This window comes from Typopeltis vanoorti, chromosome 20, assembly GCF_054136105.1.
Source record: "Typopeltis vanoorti isolate ZY-2024b chromosome 20, IOZ_Tvanoo_1.0, whole genome shotgun sequence".
Taxonomy (NCBI): domain Eukaryota; kingdom Metazoa; phylum Arthropoda; class Arachnida; order Uropygi; family Thelyphonidae; genus Typopeltis; species Typopeltis vanoorti.
Genome location: NC_143568.1, coordinates 112,473,941 through 112,496,180, shown reverse-complemented (window position 1 = coordinate 112,496,180; position 22,240 = coordinate 112,473,941). Strand labels below are relative to the sequence as shown.

The 22,240-nt window shown below is 34.8% G+C and overlaps 1 protein-coding gene across 2 annotated transcripts in view; it reads left to right on the top strand.

Annotated features, from left to right (window-relative positions):
- Window positions 1-22,039, top strand: part of LOC150095804 (uncharacterized) — a 49,302-nt gene extending 27,263 nt beyond the window's left edge. For both annotated transcript variants that reach the window (XM_090410141.1, XM_090410139.1), the window contains exons 2-3: window positions 14,605-14,733; window positions 19,695-22,039. In XM_090410141.1, the coding sequence (XP_090266267.1) occupies window positions 14,605-14,733; window positions 19,695-20,014 (449 nt within the window). In that variant the 3' untranslated portion in view covers window positions 20,015-22,039. The remainder of the gene's footprint in view (window positions 1-14,604; window positions 14,734-19,694) is intronic.
- The last annotated feature ends 201 nt before the right edge of the window (window positions 22,040-22,240 follow it).

Sequence of the window (22,240 nt, the reverse complement as noted above, 5' to 3'; positions counted from 1 at the left end):
AAGTGCCTTGAACGACAGAAATGTAAGATCTGATAATGTTGGAGTCTTGACAAGTAACAGATTGATTTGGAGGAAAATTGTAGATAGGAAGTTAGTAATGAGGTAAATTTTCATGTAGTACTATTATATCCTTGAGGGTACATGGCAGGAATTTGATGATGATAATGATGTTTGAACTAGCAATTTCTATTCTTCTTAATATTTCCTTATCACACTTTCCATTCTCTGTAATTAGTTGACCCAAATATATATAACTCTCTACTTGATCCTCTGATCTTAATATTTATATCGGGTATTTTCCCTTTTTCTCTTGTTACCAGCATGATTTTAGTTTTTTTGAAGTTGAAATTAAGTCCATATTTTTCACTTAGCTTCAGCATCTCTTCTAGTAGGTTTTGAAGATCTTTTTTATTTTCAGCTAGCAGTACTGTATCATCTGCATATCTTAAGTCGTTTATATTCCTGCCTCCTATGCTGACTCCTTTAAATTCTTCTAATTGCTGGAAGATATTTTCAGTATAGAGGTTAAACAATATAGGAGAAAGAACACAGCCTTGTCTGACACCCTTCTTTACTGGGAATTCCTCCAAGATTTCTCTTAATATTTTAATTGAGGAGGAATCAATAAAATTAATAAATTTTATTAATTTATTTTATTTTATTTTGCTCCCAATATAGATTTATCAGTAATCTGGTATCTTTACCATCTACTCCAAATTTTCTGATGAATTTGATTAGTTGTTCATGTTGTATATTGTCAAAGTCCTTTATGTAGTCAATAAAACATAAGACTTCTTTTTGCTTCTCCACATATCTTTCTATAATAGTTCTAATATTGAAGAGTCCTCTAGTTCCTTTATTTTCCTGAAAACCAGATTGTGTTTCATTAATTTCCATTTTGATTTTATGTTTATTTCTTTCTAGGATGATATATAACATAACTTTTGCTATCCGACTGATTGTTCTGTACTCTTCACATTTGATTATCTTCGATTTTTTAGGGTATTGGTAGGAACAATGAGTGCTTAAAATCTTTTGGCAGGCGTCCAGTTTCGTATATTTTGTTACATATGTCAGTCAGTGATCTTATAGCCTTATCATCTAAAGTCTTTAGATATTCTGCCATAATTTCATCCATTCCCGGAGCTTTTCCTGGTCTCAGTTTCTTAATGGCATCTGTTACAATGATTGTAGAGTTCCTTTGAATACTCTACCCATCTATCCCTTATCTTGTCTTTCTCCATTAAGATGTTTCCACTGGTATCTTCAATGCAATGAGAGCCTACGCGTTTGCAAGATTTGCTAGTTATCTCCCTAACTTTTTCGTGAAGTTCTCTCGTTTTGTGCTTTTTGTCTAGAAGTTCAATTTCCTTGCATTTGTTGTTGAGCCATTGTTCTTTTGCAATCCTACATTCTTTCCTGATCTCCTTGTTTAAGTTCTTGTATTCAGGACGATTTTTGTGTTTCTTTCTTTCCTCCATCATTTTCAGTATCTTGTCATTCATCCAGCGTTTACTTATCTTCTTCTCAAATTTGGGAATTATTATTATTACTTAATGCCTCCAGGAAGTCTAAGGACTCATCGAGGGAGGGCACCTACTCTACAATGCTCCATCTTCACCACCCCACCAACCGCAATTACCTTCATCATCTACATCATCAACACCATCTACCATAGACCACCACCACCACTAGTATTTTCACAGACAATTACAAACATCCATGCCCAACGCAGAATTTGAACCTGCAGCCTTTTGGCTGTAGAGCAGATACACTAACCACTCGGCCAACCAGGCCGAAAACTGTTTGTTTTACTGCCTTTTTTATGCCCTCTTTAAATTTCTGCCATCTGTCCTCAATCTCATTTTTAGGGTAAGGATATTTGGTGGAATCAGAAACATTTACAGCAGTGGATTGTGCCAGTTTTTTTTTTATTTTTTTTTTAATTTATCTTGTATTTCTTGATTTTTAAGAGAGCCAAGATCATATTTTAATTTTATTGCTGCTTTAAGGACTGCAGGGTTGTGCTGATCCAATATCAGCCCCTGGGTATATTTTGGCTTGTAAGCTGTTAGTCCAGAATCTTTTTTAATCATTATATAGTCGATCTGGTTCCTATAGCTGTCTCCAGGTCTTTTCCACGTGTAAATCTTCTAGGAGGGTGGCTAAATAAAGTATTTGCTTTTACGATTGTTTTCTTCACAGAACTGTTATTAATCTTTCTCCTCTTGGATTTCTATATCCCAGCCCCTGGTTTCCCATGCAGGAAGTGATCTTTTCTGAGTCTACTTTAGCATTTAGATATCCCATAATGATAGTTATGTCATCTGATTTAGCGTTGTTAAGTGCATTTTGAATGCCTTCATAGAAACATTCTACATCTTCATCTGGGTAATCAGAAGTAGGTGCATATATTTGGACAATAAAAATATTAAAAGGTTGAGCTGCAATTTTTAATGCAATTATCCTGTCACTTATGGGCCAAAATTCAAGTAAGGATTGTGCAATCTTATTTTTTAGTACAAATGTTACTCCATTCCTATGACTGTCTCCACATGAGTATATAATTGAATGGCTCTTTCTGTTTATTCATCAACCCAGTGTATTAATGTTAGTTTGACTACTGAGTTTCTCATAATCACCCACCTTATAGTTCCACGTATAGACATTCTCGATAACAACTTTTCCTGTTTGATGACTGTCTTCTAAACCAATACTTCTGATCACTTTCACCAACAGGTGGCAGAATTGATACCTCATTCATAACCATATCCTCGTGTTGCTTCCATCAAATGCTGCTATAGTTATGCTGCAGAAACTCAACAAATGCACTCTTCTTGTTACTATATACTATCTCTTATTTCCAATCCACATTTCTATAATTGAAATCTTCTATAATTAAAATCTTCCATTAGGATCATCTTCCTTGTACCTGCCCAATTAATTTGCCTAAACATTTCACATTCAGTACTCTCCACATTCCCTGACCTATAACAGCATCCTATTAAGATATGCTATTCTATTGATCTCAACTTCACACCAAACAGCTTCAAAATCTTCATACGTACTACTATTTTCCACTTCAACTTTTGAAGGACACAATTCCTCAACTACCATTGACAATACTCTCCCCCGCCTCTCTTTATCTTCCTATCATTTCGGAAAATTCTATATCCTACCATTTCAAGTCCTGACAGTGTATCATCCTCAATCAACCAAGTTTCACTTATACCAATTATCTTTGTGCATACTGATTCAATCAGTGCTACAAACTCAGCTCCTTTATTTCTGGTACTTCATACATTAGTATACAAGCATAACAATTCTCCACTCTGGGGCCATCCCCTCAACACAATCACTCTTTACTCTCTCTCTCTGCTATAGTGCATTTCTCTCTTCATTCTGACCATACCCATTTCCCTGATCCTGATTTTCATTTATATTCTTATCCCCCACCATTTTGTACAGCATCACTTTGCTCTGCTATAATTAATCCTCACCTTTGTATCAATTCTTTCACATCATCACAACCTCTCTCTCTCTCTCTGATCCTTAGTGTTAGTATTTTGCATGCATCCTGTGTACTCTTAATACACAACAATCGCTCTAAATGACTAACACTAAGCCCATTCAAATACGTTCCATGAGCTTTGAACCATTCTAACTTTCCTTTGAATTTATTCTATGCATTCACAAATTGAACACACTCTGCCTGACACAATTCAGCCATCTTATCATTGCTGTCCTATCTGAGCAACAAACTAACCACTTTCCCAATGACACTATTATCCTTCACCTCCTGCAACTTCTTCAAATCCCTTTCCACATTCTTTGTCTCTCTATCCAAGTCATTTGTGCCTACTACTAATTCTTACACCCATTCCTTCCTTCTACGTAAAACATTTGATATTCGTTTTATTGTGCCACCAGTAAAACCTGTCTTATGCATCTTATTTTTTACCACACTTTTAATGATTGAGTCACTATATAAATCAACCTTATCATCTTTGGATACCTGCTTCTTCTTAATAACTTGGTATTTATATCAGTTATTTTCTATTTAAACATTCAGTTTCCTCTGCCATACATTTAATCCGACTCTTCATTTTCATTAACTCTTGCCTAAGGTCTTCCATCTCACTTCCTTCACATGCACTTTCATTCTTTCTAGTAACACCATTCTCTTTTTTGGAATGTTCTAACCTTTCATCGCCCTTCCCACATAACATAAGACATTCCTCTTTATTGTTTAATCTAACACTCAATAAATCTTTAACATTTTAGATGCATACATAAAACAATTGTGGCATCATATCCATTGCAAAAAGTCAAGGGAAAATCTTGATCTCTGAGTTAAGACCTTTCGTGTTGCTGGCATATGTTTCTTTATTGCCACTGCTGCCATTTTTGTAATCTTAACTAGCACTTCCACATTAATCAAAATAACACATTTCTATAATTAAAACTAAAGCAAACTTTTAGAACCACAATACAATGATTATATTCAGTCTGACTATTATACAAATCTACACAGTATAATTAAGGGGGGGGGGGGAAACACTTTTTGTAACACCTTTCAAATACGCTGCTACTTCTCCTGGCAACACTAGCATAATGTTATCAATGTCATAACATTTTTGTTCATATTACAGACATAATACATGCACAGGAAACAGTAAGTTATCAGTGATATATTTCCCTGAAGAAGATTCAAGTTAAATATAACAGTAGTATTCAATTACTTTGCTTATGTTTTGCTGGTAATTTCTGTGTCATCTGTCAAAGGTTTGTCAAAAAAATTTCTAGACTTCTGCATCAAGTAAATCTTCAGAGTCTTCTTCTATCCTATTCACATTTATTTTATTTTTTTTTTTTTACACTTACCGAAGATTCCTTCCCTTTCCTATCCGGAGTATACTAGATAGATGTCTTGTTTGTGTGGTATTTTGTATTACAAACAGATTGATGAATCTGCATTGGCATGCTTAGAAGAACACTAAGACTATATTAAATTTGTGAGTTTGATAAATCTAGTCTTGCTTGTCATACCATTTCTTCCAGCCACAGACTTCATTATAAAAAGACAAAAGTTATTCAAAGCCATGTTTTAAATGTAAATGCTATATAAAGAAAGCTGTGAAGCTCTTGTTCACTCTGATTTGAAGGCATTCATTCCTCTTTTTTAAAAAAAAAAAAAGCAAACCTCTTATTCAAATGGACAAGGAATGACCCTTAAACTTTTCCAGTTTTGGCAAATTATATAATATATAATTATATAATACTATAATAATAAATAAATTTATTTATTTTGTGTGTGTGCATGCATGTGCGTCACTTTTTGGCGCTTTGGACTTTAATGGCATCAGAGATCAAGAATCTCTCTCATCATTGTAACATCCTATAGTCTAATGTGCTTATTTGTAATTGCTATTCTACTCTTGCATTTAAAATGGTCAAGAAACTGACTGAAAATTCTTTAGTCATTAAAATATATATATATTGTTTTGACGTATGTTTCATGCTTTCATCATATATCATAATATCACCTTTCATCATCAATAACATCAAAGTAGAACTGATACACACACACATATATATGTATGTGTGTGTAAAGAACGGACTATAACGACAATTCAAACTTAACTTCAGTTCACAAGTCTGTTATTACAATAGCATATTATTTTTATGGTTTTTTTATGTTTTTTAATTTGCTTTAAGTGTCACCACACCTGAAGAAGTAATTTTTGATGAAATATGTTGTATGCTCCATTAAATTAACTTATCTATTTCTCAGTTTCAGTCAGTCAAAAAAAAATTAATATGTGTGTGTGTGTGTGTGTATAATATATATATATATATATTCAAGAATAAATATTTAATGACTTTAAACCGAGATAAAATATTAAGTTTTAATGAAAATGATACAACTAGTTGTGTACAACTAGATGAAATATGTTGTATGCTCCATTAAATTAACTTATCTATTTCTCAGTTTCAGTCAGTCAAAAAAAAATTAATGTGTGTGTGTGTATAATATATATATATATATATATTCAAGAATAAATATTTAATGACTTTAAACCGAGATAAAATATTAAGTTTTAATGAAAATGATACAACTAGTTTCAACCTTCATCAGGTATCCACTAAAGGTAGAACACAATAATAAAATTTGAAGTTACAAAAAACTGAGAATTACAGGCAAAAAATGCAATACCTAATTGACACAGAACGTATTTTCAAGTTGTTCTATCTAATGTGCTATTGTTTGTTGCATGTGTGCTTGCAAGTTCTCGTGAAAGCCAGTATTGAACAACTGCAGCATGGCTATCAGGGATGCAGTAACTCAAATTGCTGTTCAAATGTTCAGGATTAAGGAGGATTTCCCTGGACTCCACGATTTTCCTTTCAAATTCATCACTGCAGCGATGAATGAGTGATTCTGTAGATCATCATGAGGATTGTTTGAGAAAAGAACATGACTGGATAGTGCAGATGCATGTGATCTTTTATAGGAGATGTCTCTCTTATGCTCCTCTATACGTAGTTCAATAGATTTGTTAGTCTGTTCCAAAATAAGGAATATTACAATCACACCATAACTTGTATACACCTAGATATTTCAGGTTGTGATGAATTATTATTATTATTCCTGATACCTCCAAGGAGTCCGAAGACTCATCGCGGGAGGACATCTACAACTGTCTCTACACCTAACCGCTACTACGAATAATCTCCATCAACGCCATCTACCGCCCACCTCCAACACCATCACACCTAGTAATTTTTTTTGTCTGTAAATTGCGTGTGTTCTGAAGGGCCGATTTGTATGTATGCGGGATGAAAAACCCGAGTTTCCGGGAGAAAAAACCCTGCTACCTCCGTATGAGATCGGCTAACTCGCCTTCGAATTGAAATCGACCAGATAAAGATTCCTCCCGTCGCGACGAGAATCGAACTTAGGCCTATTCCAATCGAAGGGCGCAATGTACCGTCGTTCTTCCAATTGCGCTACGGAGGCGAATAGGCTTCAGATGGCTTATAAGAGAACAGACTTTAGGGAGTGTAGTGAAAAACGTCCTGATGTTGTATTTTTTAAGGACTTTAGCCAATTTATTGAGACTGAACTAATGTAAGGGATTGAGATGCCACTTTTAAAATTGGTAGTTTCCGTAATCCAGAAGAAATTTCTATTTCTTCTGGATCCTCCTAGGATCCAGAAGAAATTTCTTAACAACGCAACATGTTTCGACATGTAACGACTTATTCGGGCATTAAGAAACACAGAAAGCAAATAAAAAACACTATAAAGAAACATTGTGTCACTGAAATTCGACTATTATAAACTTCAGTTAACTTTGAACTGGAGCTACAGTCCATGTTAAAGTTCTATTGTTAGGCATCTATGTATGTGTGACTTCACGAGTGCGCCAGAATCAGATAGCAGAGTTGAACGAGTCTGGTAAATTGTAACTAAGGTTACTGTTTATATGATGAGGGTCCATAACAATTTCCTTAGACTCAACTACGTGGCATTCTACCTCGTCGTGGCATATATGAAGGTTTGAAGTTGATGTCCAGTTTATCTCATGTTGGCAGCCTTCATTATTTGTGTTTACTGAAAACAGGACATTTGCTCTAGTTCTTTTGTAGGCATTGTCTCTGTGGTGTTCTTCGAGACGCCGGAGGATGGATTTCTCAGTCTGACCATGGTATGGCTTACCACAGTTGCACATAAATTTGTACACTCTTGGGAACTGTAGATGGTTGTGAGCTGGTTTGTGTTTGCTTATAATTTGGGAAGAGTAGAGAAGCACGTTTTATGTTAAACTTTCTTAAAATTCTTCGTAGTTTCTTGGAGAGCAAGCTGATGTATGATAAGGAGATATAACCTTTGGAGTTGTCCTGTGTTTCTGAGTTGTTTTGATGGTGGCGGTATAGATGCTTGTTAATAGTTTTTGAAGAGTAGCCATTACTCATGAAGGTTCTTTTTAAATGTTGTAGTTCATTTTTTTAGCTCTTCATCATCTGACAGTATAGATCTGGCACGATGCATTAGAGTTGAGATGATACCCACTTTCTGTGCTGGATAGTGATGTGAAGATGCATGCAGGTATCTATTCGTGTGTGTAGATTTTCTAAAGATGGAGATTTTTATGGAGTCAGATGTCTTGGTAAGTTTTACATCCAGAAAAGGAAGAGTTCCATTTTCTTTAACCTCCATGGTTAATTTGATGTCTTGGTGGAAGTTGTTTAAGCGATCTAAAAAAGTGTGAAGGTTATCAGTACCTTGTTCCCAGATAAGAAATATGTCATCTACATATCTCAGCCAGACTTTTGGCTTAAGAGTAGATGAGGAGATTGCCTTTTGTTCGTAGTCTTCAAAAAAGATGTTGGCTAGTATTGGGGATAGGGGGCTGCCCATTGCTAATCCTTTTTGTTTGTAAATTTTTCCTTCAAATTGAAAGTAACTGGAATTTACACAATGTGATAGCAGGGAAAACATCTTTCTTGAAATCTTGTTGCTTAAAATATTGAGAACCTCTTGAGTTGGAATGTTTGTGAAGAGAGCAACTACGTCAAAGCTCACCATGATATCTGAAGACTTGAGTTTTAAATTCTTGATTTTAGAGATGAAGTCCGTTGAGTTTTTGATATATGAAGGAGATTTTCCTGCAAAACCATTTAAGGATGACGCCAGATATTTAGATAACCGGTAGGTAGGTGAGTCAATACTATCCACAATAGGTCTCATTGGGTAATTTTCTTTGTGTATCTTTGGGAGACCGTATAACCTTGGAATGAGTGGATGTAAAGAATGAACAGGAAGGCGTATGTTTCGTGGAAGCTCCATGGTTTTTTGTAGGAGGTTATTTGTTTTGTTATGCATCTCTCTTGTTGGATCTCTTTCAATTTCCAGGTATGTATCTGACTTTAATAAAGCTGAGATTTTGTCACGGTAATCTGTTTTATTTACAACTACAGTTGTGTTTCCCTTATCAGCTTGTAGGATAACGATGTCTTTGTTATTCTGACGATTTTTAATGGCTACATTTTCACCAAGGTAGATATTATCAAATGGAGGTTTTGCATTATTTTAATCACAAGTATTCCTTCCATGTGAAGTAAACTCGCGTCTGCGGTAGGAACTTTAACACGGACTGTAGTCCAGTTCAAAGTTAACTGAAGTTTATAATAGTCGAATTTCAGTGACACAACGTTTCTTTATAGTGTTTTTTATTTGCTTTCTGTGTTTCTTAATGCCTGAAGAAGTCATCCTTCCGACGAAACATGTTGTGTTGTAAATAAATTTAATTGTTTGTTCTAACTCTCGGATCTAAGTCAGTTTATAAAAATATGAACATATCCCAATTCTGAGTTAATATACCAGATAGTCTGTGTGTGTGTGTGTGTATATATATATATATATATCACACACACATAGACTTCTATGAACCACTAGAAAACAATAATACAGAAGTGGTTATGATGGCCATAGCTGGAAAACAGTTTATATAGATGAACCTATCTTTAAGAGAGTATATGGTAGAGCCTCTGCTACTAATGGCTCAGTTAAGTAAGTTTGAGCGCGGTTAGTAGTTGGAAGGGGTCCGATCGTTCGATGCTGTTGGCACACTCTCCCTCAATGAGTCTTTGGACTCCTTGGAGGTGTCAAATAATAACAACAACAAATATTATTTAAAGGTAAAAAATGTTCTTAACTGCAGATGACCCATGTTATCACTTTAAAAGTAATTTCCTACATAAATTTCACCAAGTAAAATTGCAGCAGCATCTCTTAAAACAGGAGTCTTCAATGCATGGCCCGCAGGCCACCTGTGTCCCGTGGAGCTCTTTGCCGTGGCCCGCCAGCCATTTTGAAAAAATAACCACTTAACATTAAAACGCAATTAAATAAAAAATAATTTCAATCAAGCCCACGGACTACTAAGCTATACTGCAGTATTTAGAATTGTAAGATGTTTTCCAGATTCACAAAAGCTGTGCATTTGGTACTTTACATAAAATCTTATAAAAATAAATATTAAATAGACATGCTTCTTCAGCCATCTACCAGCGCCAAGCGGTACTTGGGTACTAGTACTAATGTCGCAGGTAGATGGCTGAAGCAGTAGTTCGCTCGAGTGCACTGTCTAGTACCTTCCAGATACATCACAAAGGTTTTCGATACTTCATTATTTTCATATAAATACAAGAGGATCTCATACACAGTCAGTCGGCCATGAACAGTGTGATATTCGTGTATAAGCGCACTCAGTTTCTTCGTGTCAGCCATAGCCTATTGTGGTTTTATATTGCCAGACTTTTTTCATTAGTGTGAGACATATTCAGTGCATAATAACCATTACACTGCCATTTTGGATTTTTTGGGTTCACCTTCTATCACTATGGTGTCTACGAGTAAAAAGCGTAAATCAAGTGATTTTTGTCGGGTTTGTAATGAAAGGTGGACCAATTTGTACTCTTTTTGTGCCTATTGATGATAAGCCAGTGTGTTTAATTTGTCGTTGTTTAATATGCGTGTTTAATATAAAATGACACTATGAGACAAAGCATGCATCCAATTTCGATCACCTTCAAGGGCAGCTTTGTGTGGACAAAGTGAACCATCTCCAAATTGATTTAAAATGCCAGCAGGGTACTTTTAAAAGGCAGAGGGAAGAGTGCAAAGAATGCGTCAAAGTAAGTTATATAATAGCTGAAAAATTGCTAAAAAATCAAAAACCTTCTTGGACGGCGAGTTTGTGAAAGAGTGTTCATCACTTATTATTCTGTGCCCAAATAATAAGGAAGTGTTTTAAAAAAATGAGTTTTTCTGGGGTAACTATAGCACGACGTGTCGAAGAACTTGCCAATGACATCGAGGGAACTTTAAAAAAAACAGTTGTACGAATTCATGTCATATTCCTTGCTTTAGATGAGAGCACAGATGTGAAGGATACAGAACAACTGGCTGCCTTTGTCCGTTGCACTGATCAACAATTCAATGTGACAGAAGAACTGCTAGCGCTCGTACCTATGAAGGGAATGATGAAAGGCACTAGTATTCTTGAAACCTCCAAGAAAATGCTCCAGCGTTTTGACCTCAGCTTAAACCTACCTCGAGGGTGTGGTAACTGATGGTGCCCCTACTATTGTGGGAAAGAACAAAAGGTTTGTTGCGCTGCTACTGAAAGAACCGGAACTAGAGGGAAAAGATTTCTCCATTATCACTGTTTAATCTACCAGGAGAATTTATGCGCATAAACTATTGGATTTGAGATTGTCATGAAAGTTATTGTGACTGTCGTCAACATTATTGAGGCAAGAATCATCATCAGTTCCAAGAATTTTTGACCCAAGAGTGCGAAGTGGATCACGGTGATGTGGTTTATTATAGTGATGTGCATTGGTTGAGCAGAGGGAAGGTTCTTAAAAGAGTCTTTGACTTAAGAAGCGAAATACAGCAGTTCATGCAAACCAAGGGGAAGCCGACTGCAGAATTTAACGATCCAAAGCAGATGACAGACTTTGCCTTTGTGACTGACATCTCGTTGCATATGAATGACCTAAATATGTAGCAACAATCCAAAGATCAACTGGTGCACACTCTGTTTGATCACATCAAAGCTTTTGTGGCCAAGCTAAAACTTTGGGAGGTACAACTTGCAAAAAAAAAGACTTAAATCATTTTCAGCTTCTCACTGAGTCCCACTGTTCGTCTCTTGATGAATACGCTATAAAATTAACCATGTTGCGAAGTGAGTTTGAAGAAAGATTTAGTGATTTTCGTAACCAACAGTCTTCTTTAGATTTATTTTCAATGCCATTCAGTGTCAGTGCTGCCAAAATGCCAGGCTCAGTATAAATGTAGCTGCTTGAACTCCGAAACAATTCTTCTTTGAGAGAATAATTATTTAATGTGCCCCTTGCGTACATTTTACAAAGGATACATTCCCTAATCTTCGCTGGCATGCTTTGAAGATGTGCACTTTGTTAGGAAGCACATACTTATGTGAGCAGTTCTCCGGAATGAAGCATGTGAAGTCCAAGACAAGAACTCAGACCAAGATTATGGACCAACATCTCAAGAATACTCTGTGCATAGTGACTTCCAACATCGACTAGCTGGTCAAGGAAAAGCATTGCCAAGTTTCTCCATCACTGACTCACGATAAATTAAACACACCGACTTATCATCAGTCGCACAAAAAAGTACAAATTAGTCCACTTTTCATTAAAACACGACAAGAATCACTTGATTTACACTTTTTACTTGTAGACACCATAGTGAGGGAAGGCAAACCCAAAAAAATGATCCAAAATGGCCATGTAATGGTTATTTTCCACTGAATGTCTCACACTAATGAAAAAAGTCTGGCAATATAAAATCACAATAGGCTATTGCTGACACAATGTACCTGCGTGCACTTATACATGAATATCGCACTGTTCATGACTGACTGACTATGGATGAGATCCTCTTATATTTTTATGAAAATAACGAAGTATTGAGAACCTTTGCGATGTATCTGGAAGGTACTAAACAGCGCACTCGAACGACTACTGCATCAACCTGCAACGTTAGTACTAGTACTTAAATACTGCTTGGCACTGGTAGATGGCTGAAGAAGCATGTCTATTTAATATTTATTTTTATGGGATTTTATATAAAGTATCAAATGCATAGCGTTCCTTGTGAATGTGGAAAGCACCTTACAATTCTAAATACCACAGTATAGATTAGTGGCCCGCAGGCTTCATTGAAATTATTTTTTATTTAATCACATTTTAATGTTAACTGGTTATTTTTTCAAAATGGCCGGCGGGCCACAGCAAAGAGTTCTGTAGGCCATGCGTTGAAGACCCCTGATATATACTAATGTCATCTAATGCCCACCACCACTACTAGTATTTTTATTTTGTATGATGATTCAATGGCCGTGAGCTCCTTTTATGGGAAGGTAGGACACCATCTCAGTTCCCCCTATTTTTATCTGGGCTGGGGACAGCATAGCTGACGAATCAGAATTATGGCTGGAGAGACTGTCTTAAGTATTCTTGACTGTAATCGTAATCCGTGTGTTCATGGGGCCAGTTTGCCTGTTCAGGGGGACCAAGTTTCTGGGTGGGGTAGCCCCCTACCTCCATATGAGACTGGCTAACTCATCTTTCGTCGAAAGAGACCAGATAAAGATTCCTCATATCAAGAACGGGAATCAAACCCAAATCTTTCCGACCAAAGGGCTTCGTCTATACCAACTGAACTACGGAGGCTCAGCATTTTCATAGACAATCACAAATATCCATTCCTATGCCAGGATATGCTAACCACTCAGCCAACCAGGCCGATTATTAATTTTCTATGATGAAATCGTAGAATGAGCTAAAAAAAAAATGTAGGAATAGAGGAATGTTACTGACTTGTAATCTTTAAAATCAAGTTTGTTTTTTTTTCAGTGGGGGAGAAAACTTTATATCTTCAAATGTACCAACTTTGCTCTATTATGAGACTAGATTACTGTTATTCATACTAGGCTCATCTCCACTAATGCAACTGTCAGTATACTACAGGCTGAACTTTCAGTTATTCTCAGCCCAGAGCTTGGAATCATTCTTTTAAAGATTTCTGATACTTTGAACATACAGGATTTATAACACTAAAAAAAAAATAATCATATCAATAAATATAACAGAGCCTTTCAAATTAAATAGCTCTACCTTAACTATGGAGGTTCACTGAGCCTCCATAGCTCATTTAGTTTAGATGAGCCCTTTGTTAGAAAGACCTAGGTGTGTGTGTGTGTGTGTGTGTGTGTGAGGAATCTTTATCAGCTGTTTTCATTCAAATAGTGAGTTAGCTGGTCTCATGCTCTTGTGAGATCTTGAATGCTCTCTACACAAATTTAGACTTCCAGATGTAATGAAGTATAATTTCTTGGTTTCTGTTTAATGTGCTGTGTGAGTAAATTTCCACTAAGTAAGGCATGGAGGCAGCTGAGCTGTGTACAATGATGTTCTCCAAGAATGTGTGCAACTAGACTACTCTTTTCATCTCGTTTCCTGCATCACCCACATGTTCTTTTTAACGGATTTCAAAACTTTCAAGAAAATGTCAACCAAAAAGACAGTGGGTTGTAACATGTAGAAGCATCATTTAATCCAGTGATTTTCAACCTTTTTCATAATACGGCACACCTAGACTAATTATTAAAATTCTACGGCACACTAAAAATATATTCTTTTAATTTTTTTGTGATCTAGCAAAAAATAGGCATAATTTTGATTGATTTACACACACAAGATGGAAGACCAGACACTAATTAAATAAATGCACAAATTACGACATTATTTCTTTCAATTAATTTGTTTTCATAAATCTCACGGCACACCGGTTGAAAATCGCTGATTTAATCTTTTAAAAATCTAAAGCATAAAAAACCCAAGTTTTAACCCATTCTGATTTATTTATTTATAAAAATTCTTTAGTTTACCTATAAACAGATTACCTAAAATTGAGTGACTAGATTTAATATAGTGTTATCTGCAATGATATGTGCCACTTATTTGTGCTTTTTATTTATTTATTTGTTTATTTTAAAGATTTCTCATCAGAAGAATGTGACTTAGTTTGGGCACCATCTGTAGTTCTTGTTGAAAATGAAGAAAATGAGGATAATCAGAAATGTTTTGATAACAGTGAACATGATGAATCTCCTTTTTCTGACAGAGGTAAATATTTTAAGCTGAACTCTGAACTGTTATTATTCTTATTATAATAAATCAATCATTTAGGAATTTATATTTATGACTTAAAACTTCTTATTTCTTTGACTTTATTAAAATATTAGTATTCAAAATTTATGTATTTAATTTAACATTATTGCAGATACATTTTCCATTATTATTGTTGATGAAAAAAAAAGTTTACAGGACATATTGCTAAGGTTGCTAAAGTAGCTCAAAAGATTACTTCGTTTTTGAAGACCACACTATCAAGTTGAGATAAGGAAGTTATTTCACTTTACAAGGCCTTGATACATTTACATCTGGATTACTGTGCTCGGGTCTGGTCTCCTGGGTTTCTGGAGAAGATTCAGAAGTGAGCGACCAAGCTATTAGTGGTCTGTGGAATGTTCCCATGAGGATAGATTGAGGTTGTGTGGATTGCAGAAGTTGGTTGATAGGAGAAAAAGAGGGGATATGATAGAAATGTTTAAGTTAAAAGATTTTATAGGATTGATGTAGGGGAAATGTTTCAGCACTTGGCTAGAGGGACCAGAACAAGAGGTTATCCCTGGAATTTGAATACAGGTGTGGTTAATAGTGGTGTGAGGACTAGATTTTTTGCTTGGAGAGTTGTGAATGAGTTGAATGGGTTGCCAGGGTTAGCTCTGAGTGCTTTGTCTGTTAATGGGTTCAAGGATAGGTATGATAGATTGTGTGGATAGTTTGGGTCTCCAGCGATGAGTCTTCGGACTCCATGAAGACTTCATAAATTCTACACTATTGTTATTATATAATCTTAACAGAAATTTATAAACAAAAATAGAAAATTAGTGGAATGAATGAATTATCGGACTGGTCTTTTAAAGTTCACAAGTGGGCAAACTTTTTTTCGTTGAATTTTAGTAAGTCAGAAAGAGAACATCTCACACACACACACACACACAGTTTTTTGATGCTAAATAATCAGATTTGCTAAGAATAGGATATTCACACTACCTTGTCTTGTTTAGTGACATGATTTTGATATATTTATTTCACTGAACAAAGATTCAATAGACTAACTGGTTTAAATAAAAGTGAATTTGCAACAGTATGTCTTTGTCCAAGTGTGGTTGAATATCAACCACAAACCACACTTGGAGTGAAATGCAAATAGTTCAAGGTACAGCTGTCATACACAGGAATTTCGTAACTCATACATGCTACTTTTTCTCTGTTCTTTTTTACTATTAAATATTTCTGCTTTCCACAAGGTGACATAAACCCATTTAGTATAGTAGTGATATTAACTTGATGAATTCTCTTATTATTATTATTATTGTACTTAGTTTACTGAGAATTATATTAAGTTTGAAAACCATTGTAAAATGAAATGACTTTTATCTATTAATATCATTAGTTAGCTTGATTGTTGTTCTTGAAGGTTGTATTCTGTGGGGAAGGCAGAGTGAAGAAGGCTGTTCCAAAGAACAGAGGTAGATGGAATGAAAGGGGACAGAGAAGAGTGCTAGATTTTAATGAGTATTGTTAGCAGCAGCTCTTGTTCTTATGGTTTTTGGAGGAATGATAGTGGCCAATTCATCAAAGTAGTGTTCACAAAAGTATCTGTAGAACAGGCATAAGGCAGAATCTGAATATCTATGAGAAAGGCATTGAAGTGAATCTGTGAGAGAGGGATTATTGACTGGATTGCCCTCCTGTAGACAGTATCAAGCTTCCTTAGAGATGTCAATGCACCACTTGAAATGCATGAGCAGGCCCGGCTGGTGGCATGTGCAAAGTGTGCAGTATACACAGGTGCCGCAGAAGAAAAGGCGCCTAAAAGATGTCAAAAAATATGAGATAAGAGTTTAAACGAACAACGAATGGTACATATAATTATGAATGTACGGCGTCTTCCGTTCGGGCCCCCTTCAGATCTTCCTGGAAACGAACAAATAAAATCTGAAATTGTATCCTGGACCCGATTATATCACTGTAATTTTTTATTAAAATTTACGAAAATATACCTAAAATAGTTCTTTATTTTTTGATGTATCATAAATCAACTTATGATTAATTGTCGAGTTCCGTGAAAGGGCCGTATCCTAATTTTAATCAGATGCATGTGGTCCAACCCTAAAAGTTGGCTTACTACTGATAACTCATTCTTCTTGACATTCAAGCCCGTTATATTAGTAGGCTGTTAGGGCGGCATCAGCGTCACAAAATAATTGGCGAACTCTCGAGTCCAATGCGAAACATTCTTGTGAAATTCTCTTATCTATTTTCGTTGAATCTTCAAAATTAATTTATTTATTAATGTAAAGAATATTTTAATAAATCTCTTAACTTTATATTACTATTTTATATTATTTTGAAAATTTATATAACTTGAAAAAATTTGTATAAGCACAACTTATCCATAGGTAACATTATACTGTAAAGCGGTTTTCATTTGTTTTTCATTTCCTGTTCGTTTTATTCACACTATTAAAAAAAAACTTTTCTGAAAAGATGCCGAACATTAATCACACACACAAGAAAAATAATATGTGCCAGTCTTGTGCATGAGCAATATTCCATGGTTGGCCAGATCTGGAACTTGTATAGAGTTTGTGTAGTGTCAAATTAGCAACTTTAGAGGTGGTGGAGTAGTTTCTTTAGTAGAAAAGTACACTGATTTTTTGTGGCTGCTGAAGCTATGGTTGAGATGTGTCTGTGCTAGGAAAGGTTGTATGCGTAGGTCAGTCAAGAAGGGAAATCTTGATCATGTTTGGATATATGGGTATTATCGAAAGTTTACAGGAATTGACATTGAGACCTTTCTTGTGACAGATTAGACAAGATTGAGTTTTGGTAGCATTGAAGTCTACAAGTTTGTCCTCATCCCAATGAATATAGCTAGGGAATCACAGTTCAGGACATTGGTCATGGTTGATCTTGAGGGTTCTAACAATTAAGGACTACAAGGTTTGTCAAATGAAAAGGAGGAATGTAGTGTACCGTCATCTGCAGAGCTATGGATGGGATCGAGAGCAGCTCAATCCCATTCATTCATAAAGTCAGCTCAAAAAAACAAGTTACTGGATGAAACAACATCCATAGATCAAGAAACCATCAAAAGACTCAAAATATACCATGCAAGACCTATAATTAATATGGTTCACCAAAATTACATAAGAGTAACTGTCCACTCAGACCTGTTGTGGATTCTATATGCAGTCCCACATATAAAATATCAAGATTGCTGTTTAACCTTCTCCGTCCCCTCACTGGTCACTCAACCTCTTCAATAAAAAATTCCATAGAATTTCATACAAGTATAAAAGACATTAATCTAGCAGATTATAGACATGTTAGTAAGCTTTGACATTGTCTCTCTCTCTTCACTAATATCCCTCACAAAGAAACAATAGAATTGTTAACCCAAAAATTTCTGCCAGACATAGTGGAATTTGCACTATGGATCACATCAGGTTACTTCACATGGAAAGATAAAATATATAAACAACAGGAAGGAACAGCAATGGGCTCACCCTTATCACCTAACTTTGCTAACTTTTTTCTTGAACATCTAGAAGATAGAATTTTTGCTTTAGACCCAAAACTAACAATGTGTCTATGCTATGTCAATAACGTCTTTGCAGTTTGGAGTCACACAGAACCTGAACTCTAATCATTTTTACAAAAAATCAACACCTCGTATCAAGTTCACACTAGAAAAGGAATCGTCAAAAGGTATTTCCTTTCTTGATGTACACATCCAGCGCAAACAAGATGAATCCATTTCCACTTCTGTCTACCAAAAACCAACTTTTTCAGGTAGTCCATAATGCATCAGCTCACCATCCATCATAAAATCTTTAGTATCCAGAGCAAATGAGATTTGTTCTGAAGAATCCCTAAAACAAGAATTCGAAATTATCAAAGGAACTGTCTTACTAGATGGATATAATCCAATAACAACCCAAAAAATAATCACTCTCCTACAAATCAATCCAGACAAGAAGAAGCCCACAGAACTCCTATATCATATATTACAGGCATCTGTGAACGTGTGCCAAAAATTATGAGAAAATATCAACTCATTGCTACCTACAAACCCATCAACCAAATTCACAACTTGCTACCTTCTGCAAAAGACAAACTCTCACCCTACCTGCCATATACCAAGTACCATTTTCATGTAATTTGTCTTACTGTGGACAAACAAGATCTATAAATAAACATATTTCTGAACATCAAAGACCACATCCACCTTATCAAACCTCACAAATCTGGCCTTGCATAACGTAGAAGCGAAAATGCTAACCACGGGATCCAGTGGCAAAACACCAAGTTACTACATAGATCCACATATAAACATGAACGTTTATATAAAGGAAGTGCTGAAGCCTTACTTCATAGATCTGATCTTAATAGAAATGACTGTCTATTTCAAAAATCTGGGAAATTGTTATCCTCAAATTGTATTCAATAATTTGTCTACTATATTTTAATTTAGTTTAAGTAATTTTAATTTCAGCCCAGTGTTTTTTAATCCATGAACATGCGACTGTATACATGGAGAGATTCCAATTTAAGCATGCGTGCTACTGATTTTGAATTCATTTCCTATTTTTGTTCTAGTTGTACTAAAGATGTCTTATGCATAGATATATTTACATAAGAAAAAAGTTATTTACTGTGGCATACATGTTATTTTATAGTTTAGATTTGTTAATAACTAACAACACAACTGTTAATGTATAACCATGTACAGCCGTCATCACAAATTGTGACACAAAAACGCTTACATTTTAGGTTGTATCAGATGTGATCAAATAGTATCACAGCAATTTGCATTTGGCATTCTGAGGCTTTTATATGAAAACTTCATCTGAACATGCATTATCTATGTTTTTTATAATTAATATGCTTATAAAGTAACATTTTATTGAATTTATAATGCTTTTATGTTATTATATTAATATTCTTCCAAGTTTCTGAAAGTACAATTCAGGAAGATGAGCCTCCTACTAAAAGAATCCGACAGGAAGATGGAGATGAGTCTTTCCAAGAAATTTTGGATGCTGCTGCTCATAGGTTTATTAAATACCAAATTGAGGCTGACAAGAAATTTATGGACAGAGTAGTTCACTTAGAACAGGAAAAAATCAAAAGAGATAAGGAAATGCAAAAGTTATGGATTGAGTTTGAAGAAAGGAGAAGACGAGAAGAACAACAACATGAACTCAATATTATGATGATGTTTGGACAGATGTTAAGACAGACTGCTGCCAGTGAAACTACTAAGGATTAATAACCTGTATTTATACTACATAAACGGGTAACATCTATTTGAAAATCTATTTTTATGTATATTCGCTGATCATATTATTGTTAAGTGTGAAATCCCTCCTCCTCCAGTTATAAGCTAAATGTTTTTAGCATAAGGTACCTGAGGCAAATAAGGCCCACCTTATTTGAAATTTGAATAAGTTAGACAATTGTTTAGATTAATTGAAACAACAGTGTTCATATTCAAGTTTGTATTATCACTAATTAAAAAAAACACAAATAAGAACAATTTTTGCAGTAATTTATATTTTCATCAAGTCTTTAAAAAATACCTTGTGTGGGCCTTATTAAACCATAGTAGTTTAATAAGCCCTTGAACAAAATTAAATATTTAAAAAAGAATATTATTAATTTTAATCATAATTATTAGCTTAAGGACAGTCACAAGTGTATACAAATACACCACATTCTTCTTTGGTGAGACCAACACACTCTTCATGGTACTATTTAAAACACCGTGTGCATTGCCTCATATCAGCAACCTTTTCTTCTCTGCATCCATGGCAATACCACCCCTCTTTTGACACTCTGTTTGTTCCTTTATTTCTTTTTTGGTTTTTTTTTTTTTTAGTGGCAGCCTTCTCTTTCTTACTATCCTTTTCTTTGAAAAAATCTTTGGTCATTCTCTGGCCCTTATAATTTAACGCTTTTCTTCATGGTGTTGCCTTTACAACTGCATAATTTGGCGTTGGCATTACCTCTTGAAACGATGACTTCAAAGAGTCCTCTGTTTTTAGATTTGCCAATGGAATCTCATCATCGTAGTTATCTGAATCACAAGATTGAGGATTAGGACATGTTCTTACAGCTCGAGCAGGATTCAAAAATTGAGCTTTATGTTTCGAAATTGTTGAGTTTCTTTTTAAAAATTTCAACATATCTTTTCCTGCGAGGTCACTTTCTTTATTGAAGTTATTCCTAATTTCATTTTGTTCACAAAATATTAAAGTTTGCCTGCATATAGCTTTTGGAGTTAAAGTGACGCCAATTAAGCAAACTTTACTGTTCTTTCTACCAAGTTCTTCTCTTGTTCTTTAGTTAGCACAGTATTTCTTCCTAATCTTTTCTTCATCTTCTCTGTGTTTAAATGGTTCCTCAATGTTCTTCTAGGTACTCCATAGCGTTCTGGGGCTGCACGTTGTGATAGTTGTCATCTTTGCACAGCTTTCCTAGCTGCTTCTAGTCTTTCATCAGTTCAAAGACCCCGTTTCATCTTAACTTCTGACATTTTCAGAGGCCTTTAGCAATAAAATAACTATTATGAGCAATCACAAAAAATAAAATCATAAATTATAGCATAAACTGCATAAGGCCCATCAACAAATTTACTGGGCCTTATTAACTACCCCGAACTAGATTAGATCACATTTATTTTCATGTAAAAGATGAATTCAAATCAATTAAAACATATTTTAACATAAAACTGAATGTTAAAAGAACAATTTAAATATAAAAACAATGTGAAAAGAACAATATTTTTAATTAAAAACTTACGAATTATTGTGGCGTAATATTATTAAACGGGAAGACACAACCACCTCCCACAGAGGTCTAGGTCAAGCTGACACAATACAGTCTCTAGACATGGCACCAGTGATCTTGCCATTGCTTATTGCGTCTTGTGTGTGTGTGTGTAAGAAACCAAACCAGCACAACTTACTGTAAATGTTATTTTTTTTTTTTTTAACAGGCCTTATTAGATGCTGGGCCTTATTTACCTCAGATACCTTATTCCAAATTTAAAACTTTAGGTGAAGAAGTACGAGAAATTTATCTCTTTTTAAAAATGAAAAAAACATTAAATTTGCATATTCAGTAAAGTATATATATGAATTGTGCAATTGTTATTTTTTTTAAAATTAAGTTGAGAATTATGCTTATTAATTTGAATCTGTGTCACTTGTAATAAAGTTTAACATTTTATTCAAAACCAGAATAAAAGTTTCAAGATGATATTTAGTTGAAAATAAGATGTGCCATATGTTCATATTTGTCTTTTTTTTTTCAATGAGTAATAAATTTTTTTCAGTTTTAATTTTAAAATTATTTTTTATATAACTATACCACAGAACAGAGATAAAAAAATACACTGTTGCCAAATGTCCCATAGCATATTTTTATTTCCAAACTGGTATTCAGTATATGAAGCAAAAAGAAACAGCATCAGCATAAGTACATTCACCAAAAT